Source organism: Lipotes vexillifer, unplaced genomic scaffold, assembly GCF_000442215.2.
Source record: "Lipotes vexillifer unplaced genomic scaffold, Lipotes_vexillifer_v1.1 scaffold1139, whole genome shotgun sequence".
Classification (NCBI taxonomy): domain Eukaryota; kingdom Metazoa; phylum Chordata; class Mammalia; order Artiodactyla; family Lipotidae; genus Lipotes; species Lipotes vexillifer.
Window position 1 is genome coordinate 2763542 of NW_006798273.1, and position 12291 is coordinate 2775832.

The following is a 12291-nucleotide window of genomic DNA, read 5'->3' on the forward strand; positions in this document are numbered from 1 at the left end:
CGAACCCGTGTCCCCTGCATCGGCAGGCGGACTCTCAACCACTGCGCCACCAGGAAAGCCCCAAAATGAATTAATTTTTAAAAATAAAAATTATTTTATTTTTAAAAATGCAAGTAGGATTTTTTGTAGCTATGGACAGGCTGATTATAAAGTTTAAATGAAAAGGCAAAGGAATTTAAATAGCTAAAACAATTTTGAAAAAGAAAAGTAATGGAAGGAAAAGTCATACTAACCAATTTTAAGACTTACTATAAAGCTACAGTAATCAAGAGTGTGTGGACCACAAAACAGATCAATGGGCCAGAATAAAAAGTCTAGAAACAGACCCACAAGAATGTGGTCAACTGATTTTTAATAAAAGTGCAAAAGAGAAAGAACAGTGTTTTCAACAGATGCTGTTAAAAGAACTGACCATCCAAATGGAATAAAAATCTCAACATAAACCTCACATCTTATAAAAATTAACAAAATGGATCATAGATCTAAATGTAAAACATAAAACTATAAAACTTCTAGAAGAAAAGTGGAGAAAATCCTTGTGACCTAAACAATGAATTTATAGACATGACAGCAAAAGCACGATCCATAAAAGAAAAAAAACTAGATAAACTGGCTTCATCAAAATTAAGCATTTTTGCTTCACAAAGGAAACATTAAGAGAACAATGGAACATGACAAACTACAGGAAAGAATACTTGAAATCCATAGATCTGACAAAACCTCATATCTAGGAATACTCAAAATATCACTAGCCATTAAGAAAATGCAAATTAAAACCATAATGAGTTTATCACTACACATCTATCAGAATGACAAAAATTACAAATCATGACAATACCAAACACTGACCAGGATGCAGGGAAATTGGAACTCTCACACATTGATGATGGAAATGTAAAATGGTACATATACTCTGAAAAACACTTTACAGTTTCTTAAATATACATATATTAATCTTAAATATATACTTACTACATGGCCATCAATCACACCTCTGGGTATCTACCCTAGAGAAATGAAAACTTTTGTTCACACAAAAAACCCGGACATGAATGTTTACAGCAACTGTATTCATAATTGCTAACAACTGGAGTCAACCCAAATATCTTCAATGGATGAATGGATAAACCAATGTGATATATCCACACAATGTATAGCTGGCACTCAGCAATTAAGTGTAATGAACTGCTGATACAGCAACACTTGGATGAATCTCAAAAGCATGAGGGAATTTTCTGAGGCGGGTGATGGAACTGTTTGTTCTGAATCCTAATTACGGTGGTCATTACATGAACTCTACATTTGTTGAAATCCTCAGAGCTATACACAAAATGAAAAAAAAAAGTTAACTATGATAATTTAAAAAATTATACTGAAAAAGAAAAAAGCAAGTTTGGCAACACTTTGAATACATACCAAGACTACAAGTCTGCTTCTTTCACAGATGATGGGGAGGTAAGGATAAGGTGGCATTCCTTCACCCTTCAGACAAGAACTCACCCACTGATAAATACTTGGTGGCTCAGAAGTAAAAAATGATGGATGATGCATAAATCCTGTTTGTCCTTTAAAATTAGATAAATGTTTATAAAGATACATTAATACAATACTGTTTTATTCTAAAGGAAAAATAATCAACAATACCTATGATTTGAAAACTATCAGAGTAACATTTTTCCATAGTCTCCAAAATGCTTCATGTTTTCTGCCACAGTAACTGACCATATTATAATATGTGGAATTTAATTGACTAATATTTTATCCAATTCTGGAAGGAAATTTAGAAAATTTTTGTGTTCAAGGCATATAAAGAATCTAACCAAAAATTTCTGCCCTAACCCTGAAGATGAGAAAACAGACAAGACACCCAGGACTGTGCTCTGTTTTAACAACTGGGCCCCAATCCTGAGCCGCTTTAACTCAGGGTCTAAGACAGTACAGTGGTTATGGAACTGTTCTCTATCTGTACTGTCCAATATGGCAACCACTAGCCCCATGTGGCTACTGAGCACTTGAAACGTGGCCAGTGCAACTGAGGAACTGAATTTTTAATATAATTAACTTAGCACATGGCAGGTGGCTACTAACTGGGCAGCACAGGACAGCAAAGCACCCTTGGCACTGGAAGCTCTAAGCTTTTGCAAGGCAGAAACTTAGGGATGAGTAACATTTTCCCCCTACACTGAAGAGATTATGGCTTACTACAAGTCAGAGATCAAACACTACAAACTAAAACCTGCCTGGTGGAAAGACACTGCCCCTGATTTAGAGGCTAATGGTAAGAAATATATCCTCTGCTATTCACCAAGAAAAATACAAGCAAATGTCACTACATTGTTCAGAAAACCTTTAACAGCACACTTACCTTGATCAATTGTACACACTTGTCCAGTAGTTCTGACAAGTGTTGGGTAATCTCTATAGTAATGATCTACATAAGCCTCCAATTTTAAGTCCCTAAAACAATAAGAACACAAAAAAAAGAAGTAACAAGGAAGGTATTATAGCATTTTCCTCCCAAAGAGTTAGAAGGACTCATCAGTTGAACTTTTCAATTAAAAAAATTTACTTATGAGAAAGAAGACAACCAGATCTAGAGCCTCTGTATTCTATTTCTGGACTTTAAAGTGCCCAGTATGACAAATGAAACCCAAACTCCTTTTGCTAGATGAATTTTGTGGATAAAACTACTGTGAACACACTGTGGTCCATTTTCTCCTCTTTTAATTTATTAGCTGTGTGATTGTCAGCAACTCAACTCTATGAATCTCAGTATTTTTTCTTCTAGAAAATGGAGAAACACCAGTTAACTCGCTCTCAAGTTTTTAAGATTAAATAAGATAACATGTGTGAGAAATACTTTACAAAATGTAAAACATTTTACAAATGTTACCCGTTTCAGAGAGCCATGATTAGGGTTTGAAAATCATTTCATTACAAAAGTATTTTCATCATAGTAATGAATCATCATTAAGAGAAACTGACCATCAATTAAAACTGCCATGTCTCAGGAAAGAACTTCAGTATCTCAAGGAAGATAACAGAAATTAGAAAACATACTACAACCTTAACACAGAGGTTGGCATTTTGATTCAGTTAACTTTCTTTATCACCAAGGGTCACAAAGGCTCAAATAACACCTAAGTATGACCTTCCCAGTTCAGTGCCAAACACAAGGTGCTAGAAAGGCTTTTAAAAATATTATCAGAACAATCTTATTATGGATCCACTACGAGAGCCTGAAAGACGGGGAAGACCACAGACTGAGACAACAAAGGAACAGCAAAGACAGCCCACGACTAGCAAATGACACCTGTTCTTGGAAACAAACTTGAGCAAGTTTCCTCAACGCTAAAACAGGGATTGTAATACCTACTTTGACAATTCCTACATGTAAATTACGATTTTGTTCGCTGTAAACACTATCTGAACATAGGCATTACTACGAAAACAGCAGGTGTCATTACAGACCTTTCACCACAGTCATCGTGTCAAAATGAAAGCTGAGCAGGTCATCCTCACCGTGTAACACACTCCGGTGTCTTCCCACTCATCTTAGGACAAAGACCAGCAACCCCAGCATGACCCACAGGCCCTTACACAGTGGATACCTTCAAACAATTCCGTGGTTTATAGAAAATGCTGTGGTTTGTTGAGACGCTAGAGTTCAGAAGTTTATTTACAAGCTTCCTATATGATATTCATGTCTAAGATCAAGTCAGCTAACAACCTCTTGAAGTTTCTAATCTACAAACAACATTTACCTTGCCAACTGAACGAGAAGTTCAACAAGTGAACGAATTCCTTCTCCCATTAGAGTGTTCAACTTAAGCTCCTCATAGACCAGGTGAAGAACAAAAAAAATTGCAGGTATGTGAGTGAAAAGAAGTGTAGCAGAGTCCAAACTGAGATTCTGTGACAAATCCTCATCCTTCATCTGTGAAACTTCCAAAGGACTCAAACATAAAGATCTATTCAAAAGGTGAGACTCAACATTCTGGTGGTAGTCTGAATTTAGTAAATATTCCCAGTCCTGAGAAGAATAAAAAGGATATTAACTTTTTAAATAATCCCTCCTTGTAATGTCACCATTAAAAAAGAAAATCAAATTCACTTAAAACAATTCAAGTTCCATTTTCACATTAAGTTGTTGATAATATGAAAAATCACAATGCTGAAAAATTAGAACCAACACTTCAAATAGCTAAGCAGTTTCCAGGTGCCAGCAATAACTATTAAGACAAGCCACCTTTAAAAACCACTTGAAAAAATGTAGTCACGCCCTTTTAGGGAAGAGACTTTGGAAGAAAAATCCTACTACCTAGGTAGAGATTGAGAGAGAAAAATTTAAGATTATCTTAGGCAATGTCTTATGAGCCAAAAGTAAAGAAGGAAAGGTGGGAAGTGTAGACAGACAGGTATAAGGACCACTACATTGACTTGGGTTTTAGTAAGAGGAGAGGTCTACTTGTATCCAGCTGGTATATGTATCTTTCAATGTTTATAAGATGATGACGCTAGTAATGTGCCTAATAGTCAACTGAATTTTATATTCAAACTGTGCTACACTTTACCAGTATTAAGTGTGTTTTAGTTTCTACTTGTGATTTATTGTATTGTGTTGAGAGAATGTGGTCTATGGTTTTGTCACAACTTGGAATTTATTGGTGCTTTTGTCAAGCTTAATACAGTGTGTTATTCTAACTTAAAAACTCTTGGAACAGATATAAAACCAACCATAAAAGTAAAAAATTTATAAGTTAGACAACCAAAATAAAAAATTCTGCTCACCAAAAGACACTGTTAAGCCACATACTGGAGAAAATATTCCCAAATACACATATGACAAGGAATGTCATATTCAAAATATATAAAGAACTTCTACAGCTTAATAAATATTTTTTTAAATCCAATTTAAAAACAGGTAAAACATCTGAACGGAAACTTCACACAAACATATGTAAGTAGCTAATAAGCATATGAAACAGTGCCTAACATCATTAGTCATTAGGGAAAGGCAAATTAAAACCTCTTAGAGAAACTGCTTTCCACATATCCAAATGGTTAAAAGGAAAAAGATTGACAGCAAATACTGGCCAACTCATATATTACTCATCAGTGTTAACATGGTATAACCAGTCTGAGAACCAGCAATGACCCAACAAGTTCATTGCTAGGTATTTAGCCAAGAGAAATGAAAATATATGTCCACAAAGACTTATTACTGAATGTTGGCAGCAGCTTTACACATAACAGTCAAATAATGGAAATGGGCTAGATATCCATCAGCGGAAGAATGAATAAACAAACTATGGTCTATTCATACTACCCACCAATAAAAAGGCACAAACTACTGATATCTGCAACAACATGGATGAATCTCAAAAGCATTATGCTGAATGAAAGAAACCTTATGCCAAAGATTACATACTATATTCCTTCATTTATATCAAGTTCTACAGCTGGCAACGCTAACATATGACAGAATTCAAATCAGTGGACGCTTTGAGAAGAAAAAAATGATTTAAAATGGCACGAGACCTTTATGGAATGATGGAAATGTTTTGTTCTTGAGAGGAGTGTGGGTCACACAAGTGTGCATTTGTCAAAATTGATCAAACTGCATACTTAAGATCTGAGCATTTCACTTATGTAAATTAAACCTTAATTTTAAAAGGTTTAAAGGTTAAAAGGTTTAAAAGGCTAAAAGGTTTGAAACAACAAGTATACACCCATGGAATCTGATACGTTTGAAAACCTAAATTAAAGAAACACTGCCTAAAAAGGCAAATGCTGTCACTTTAGGTGATCAAGTGGCAGTAAAACATCTATAAACCCAAATTTAAATCACATAGCATTATGTATGTTTAGTAATTTTTAGATGATCATTAAAGACAAAAGTTAATAAATAGCCACAGAAAATGTAACAGGTCCTATCCTTCAAAATAGCTGTCATTCAGTATTAAAATAAGTAAAAGGTGTTAGAAATACATGCAAATCAACAGGAACACTACAAATGTGGGGGACCAGTATAATACTCACAGATAATTTTTATTAGCAAGAAAAAACAATGCTTACATCATCAGATCCTGTCTCAGAAGGTCTTGCTTTTTTGGGTGCAATGACTGGGGAAAGTGATCCTTCAAAGTCGAACTGGAAGATAACCCCAAAAGAGAAGACATAATCATGTAAATTTATCACTGACAACTGATCAACTTAAATGATTCTGAAATCAGTTCTACCGATTGTGGAAACTGAGCAATGTCACCAAAACTCATTTTCTCATCTGGAAAAACATGGTACGAAAACCTTTCTTCTAGGATCATTGTGAAGATTAAATGAAATCATCTATGTAAAGCACCTAGTCCAGTGCCTGGGCTCACAGGTACTGCAATGGTAGCTTCCTTTCCTCCCCTACTTCTCTGATGACACAATCTTCACTCCACTGGTAGAAAGAACAGGACCATTAGCTATACCCAAAATACACCAAGTCTCAAAGAATCAACCCAGTGTCAGCCAAATGTCAGAACTTAGCAGACATTTATTTAGAGTCTGTCTACAGTGACAGTCTAGCAATTCTATGGCAGAGATGGGTAGCTACTCTCCAAAATCTGTGTTCTCCTCTTTCTCCTGGACCCACAGCCAGGCTATGTATCCCTGCCCCCTCACAGTTAGCTGTGGCCCTCTGACAGTGTGATTATGAATGAAAGCAGATGTCACCACTGCCAGGCCCAGTTCATGAAAACCTCCCATTCATGCTCCCCTAGGCTCTTTCCCTTGGATCTAGCATCAACTCTAAGGCTATCTTTGAAGCCTCACGTTGAAGAAAACAGATGCTCCATCAGCCTGGGTCCCTAATAACCACGAGGACTGTTTACCTGCTAAATACTGTTATATGAACAAGATACACATTTTTATTGTGTGTGAGCCCTTATATCTTTTGAGAGCTTTCTGTTATAATAGCCTATCCTAATGCAGTTACATAAAAGCAATTTTCTAAAAGTTCAGTCTTATTCAATTCCCTCTGGCATAACCTTTGCCACCTGCTACTTTACACAGGCACTGAACTACCAACTAATCAACCATAACCCTATAAATAGCAATAGCTATTTTGCTACGCTATAAAAACTTACGTATTTATCAATTAATCTCATTCATCTGAAAGTTGATTTCTATATAAAAACTAAACATAGATAGCAATAATTTTTAAAACTGAATGTTTAAATATAAAACTGCATAAAGTACTTTTTCAAACTGAATAAAGTAATTTTAAAAACTGATCAAGAGAACAGGTTTTCTTGTGAAGCATTTAAATAAAACACAGCCCAACTTACATACAATATTATCAAAAAACAAAAGTAACAAGAGCAAAATCAAAGCAACAGATGAAATGATAGCTATCTTACCTAAAACTTCAACCAAATATAGCGTACGTGTGTGCACGCGTGCACACACATAGTCTTAAGCCCCACGGTCAGAAAGAATGTCCCAGCTATGGTTATCAGGTTCATTAAGACCTGGAGTTATGGGAAAGGACAGTGGAGATTGTCTGATACAGATACCTCTTTGTGACATATATGGATCTGTCTTATTTTCATTATTTTAATATGTCACAGGTTAGCCAATCCTGTTATATAATTCTGTGGATCCCTGACCTTGATCTATCACAACCTGGATATAAAATATTCATTTATCTGCCTTCCCCTAGGACAGTCAACTCCATGAGAGGAACTATCTGTCTTCCCTAATGCGTAACTGAAAAGCCTGGCTTCATGCCTGGCCCACATCAGGGACTCAATATCTATCTAACGAAAATATGAGCATCCCAAAGGACAGAAGAGTTAACCCTAGATGCAACCACTCACAGAATGTAAGAACCAAAAAGAAACATCTGGCCCAGTCCTCTCATTTAACTAATTAGTAAATTAAGGAAGGCCCAAAGAAATGCCAAAATCGCAGAGCTAGTCACTGGCAGAAATTCGGTACTCTACCCTCCATTCTATTACTTAAATGAAAACAAAAAAAGAGATATATCTGGACAAAGCAAACTAAAAACCATTTGCCACTGAGGACCATTTCATCCTGAGCTTTGACGGTGAGGACAAAAGACAGCAGGGTTTAACTATGCAGTCCTACAAATAAATGTCAGAGCTGATTTCCTCGTCCCTTCCTTTAGGGCTATCATGCAATAAGTAAATCAAAGAATCATGTTCTTCTTTACAAAAGAAAAAAACTGTGGGTGCTCAGTCCTAACCACAACATGGAAACATGAGGGGGCACTGGCTCTCTGCTAGAGAACAGGGCATAGTGATCTGTATTCCTCAACAAGTTCCACAGGACAGTAACATACAAAAACTACAAGAAGCTGAAGTGGACTTATTCATATTGTAGAAATCCTCAGTTTCTATAAGGCACAATTTTTTCATATTTAATAAAGAATGGAAAAATCTGGAATGAAGTGGCATTCATGCAATTGTTTGGAATAAGAAAATTGTCCCTATTTTCCCAGAAAAATTTTTCCCAAGGAAATTGCAGAGGGCGATTCTTTCATATGATGCAACAGACACAAAATGTTAAAAATACTTCATTCAGGTGGAAAAGGGCATTCATTCAACCAATGTTCACTAAGCACCCACCTATGCCAGGCACTATCGTAGGTCCTAGAGATAGAGGAGTGAACAAAACCAGACAAAAATCCCTGCCCACACAGAATTTACCTTCCTGTGGGAGAAGAGACACACAAACAAAATAAACAAGATATACAGCATATTACATATAATTAGTGCTAAGAGAAAAGAAAGGTAAAGGGGATAATAAGGGGGCACGGAGCGTAGGTACAATTCTACACAGAATGGACAGGGCAGGCTGCACTAAGGTGACATCTGGAAAAGGCCTCAGCTTGTCTTGTCTAAGGGAAGTCATATACTCCAGGGGTAACAGCAAGTGCCAAGACCCTGAGGCAGGAACATGCTTGGTGTGTTCAGGGGAAACAATGGAAACCAGTGTGGTGGGGACAATGAGAGCAAGGCAGGGACGAGTAAGCAGTAAAACCAGACGTAAGAGAAGCTGGGTCACATGGTGTCTTGCAGGCCTTTGGCTTTTACTGAGTAGGATGGGAAGGCACTGGAGGGTTTTGAGCAGAGGAGTGACTTGATCTGACTTTATTGGACAGGATTACTTTGGTTGCTCGGTGGAGAGGAGAATGAAACAGGTAAGCCATGAAATGCAAGTCAAAAAATAAAAACTATAGGGGGCTTCCCTGGTGGCGCAGTGGTTGAGAGTCCGCCTGCCGACGCAGGGGACGCGGGTTCGTGCCCCGGTCTGGGAGGATCCCACGTGCCGCGGAGCGGCTGGGCCTGTGAGCCCTGGCCGTTGAGCCTGCACGTCCGGAGCCTGTGCTCCGCAACAGGAGAGGCCACAGCAGTGAGAGGCCCGTGTACCGCAAAAATAAATAAATAAATAATAAAAACTATAAATGACCAATGAGAATTTTAAAAAGCCATTCCCATTTACTTATACAGAAATAACATAATAGTTCTGAGTTGGCAAAGGTTCACCCCACTCAAATAATCAATGTGGTGAAATGGGCACCTTTAAATGATGCTGGTGAAAATGTTGATTGCACAACCCTTTTTGAACATTACTTGACCTAGTAATCCCTCTTTTAGGGTTCAATTCTTAGGAAATGACTAGAGATGTACAGATTTACATATAAAAGAATGTTTGCAAATTACTCATAAGAAAAAAACTGGTTCAACAATGTTCAGTTATTAGCCATTAATCATTAATAAAACCACATGGTAGCCTATAAAATGAAGGGGGTTTTTTGAAGAATTTTTAATGATATAGGAAATTTTCATTGATATCATGTTTATCTATAAAGCAACAGCAAAATGTTTAGAGTGGTTGTCTCTGAGTAGCAATATTTTCCTCTTAGTTCCTCCATTTTCCAAATTCTCCTCAGTAAGCATGTATACTTCCATAATAAAAAAAAAACATAATTTTTTTAAATGGATTTGCTGGTACGAAACTAAAATGTATAGACAAGTACAGCTGAGTTACCTGGAGAAAGGTAAGTGTGCTCTACAGTGATTTCTTCAGAGTGACCCAGGCAAGGCTGTCCTGGGAGTGATCTCCAGAGGCAAAAGGAAATCACCAATACTGAAGAAGCCACCCTGATTTTGTAAATAACCTATTAAGGGCCTGGATGAAAGTTTCTAGGGAGGGAGATGAGGAATGCAGCTTTGTATCATTAGCAGACTAGATACTTAGGCTAAAGCACTTTAAATCTCCATCAAATCAAACCTTCCTCCTCACACACCAAGCAATTGTGTGTGAAAACACAGTCTGGGCTTCAGAAAAGAACATTAAGCCATGAGTCAGAAGATACAATGAAGGCCCAATTTTGAGCAAATCTCCAGTCGGTGATTTCTTCGTGATTCAGTTTCATCAATAAAATCAAGACTACTACTACTAATCCAAGCATAACTTATAGCCATTTTACAAAGATGAAATGAGAAATAGTAGCTAAAGTGCTCTACCATATTATGAAAATGCAATAATTCTAATTACTAGTAAAATGTTATTAAATAGTAATGATATTTGACTTAAAATGTATAGACACAATAAGCCTTAACATATTCCATTTTGTTGAATGAGGTATGCGCATTAGTAAACTGATGGATTTGTTTTATGGTTTGCTTGCTCTCTTCTTTCTTTCTTTTTTATTACATGTTTTAATATTTTTTAATAATTATTTTTTATTTTAAAAACTTTATTTTATTTTATCTTCCTCTTTCTTTCTTTCTTTTTTTTCTCCCTTTTATTCTGAGCCATGTGGATGACAGCTCTTGGTGATCCAGCCAGGCGTCAGGGCTGTGCCTCTGAGGTGGGAGAGCCAAGTTCAGGACATTGGTCCACAAGAGACCTCCCAGCTCCACGTAATATCAAACGGCGAAAATCTTCCAGACATCTCCATCTCAAGGCCAAGACCCAGCTTCACTCAACGACCAACAAGCTACAGTGCTGGACACCCTATGCCAAACAACTAGCAAGACAAGAACACAACCCCACCAATTAGCAGAGAGGCTGCCTAAAATCATACTAAGTCCACAGACACCCCAAAACACACCACCAGACATGGACCTGCCCACCAGAAAGACAAGATCCAGCCTCATCCACCAGAACACAGGCACTACTCCCCTCCACCAGGAAGCCTACACAAGCCACTGAACCAACCTTACCCACTGGGGGCAGACACCAAAAACAACAGAAACTATGAACTTGCAGCCTGTGGAAAGGAGACCCCAAACACAGTAAGTTAACCAAAATGAGAAGACAGAGAAACACACAGCAGATGAAGGAGCAAGGTAAAAACCCATCAGACCAAACAAATGAAGAGGAAATAGGCAGTCTACCTGAAAAAGAATTCAGAATAATGAGAGTAAAGATGATCCAAAATCTTGGAAATAGAATGGAGAAAATACAAGACATGTTTTACAAGGACCTAGAAGAACTAAAGAGCAAACAAACAGTGATGAACAACACAGTAAATGAAATTAAAACTTCTCTAGAGGAGATCAACAGCAGAATAACTGAGGCAGAAGAACAGATAAGTGACCTGGAAGATAAAATAGTGGAAATAACTACAGCAGAGCAAATAAAGAAAAAAAAAACAATTGAGGACAGGCTCAGAGACCTCTGGGAGAACATTAAATGCACCAACATTCGAATTATAGGGGTCCCAGAAGAAGAAGAGAAAAACAAAGGAACTGAGAAAATATTTGAAGAGATTATAGTAGAAAACTTCCCTAATATGGGAAAGGAAATAATCAATCAAGTCCAGGAAGCACAGAGAGTCCCATACAGGATAAATCCAAGGAGAAACATGGATTTATCCAAGACACATATTAATCAAACTATCCAAAATTAAATACAAAGAAAATATATTAAAAGCAGCATGGGAAAAACAACAAATAACATACAAGGTAATGCCCATAAGGTTAACACTTGATCTTTCAGCAGAAACTCTGCAAGCCAGAAGGGAGTGGCAGGACATATTTAAAATGATGAAGGGGAAAAATCTACAACCAAGATTACTCTATCCAGCAAGGATCTCATTCAGATTCGATGGAGAAATTAAAACCTTTACAGACAAGCAAAAGCTAGGAGAATTTAGCACCACCAAACCAGCTTTACAACAAATGCTATAGGAACTTCTCTAGGCAGGAAACACAAGAGAAGGAAAAGACCTGCAATAACAAACGCAAAACAATTAAGAAAATGGTAATG

The 12291-nt window shown here is 37.1% G+C and overlaps 1 protein-coding gene across 1 annotated transcript in view; it reads right to left on the bottom strand.

Annotated features, from left to right (window-relative positions):
- Positions 1-12291, bottom strand: part of ANAPC1 (anaphase promoting complex subunit 1) — a 101513-nt gene that overhangs the window by 54825 nt on the left and 34397 nt on the right. Inside the window, exons 18-21 of the mRNA XM_007470217.1 lie at positions 6079-6153; positions 3765-4033; positions 2366-2457; positions 1417-1565 (exon numbers count right to left, since the gene is read on the bottom strand). Coding sequence (XP_007470279.1) covers positions 1417-1565; positions 2366-2457; positions 3765-4033; positions 6079-6153 — 585 coding nt within the window. The remainder of the gene's footprint in view (positions 1-1416; positions 1566-2365; positions 2458-3764; positions 4034-6078; positions 6154-12291) is intronic.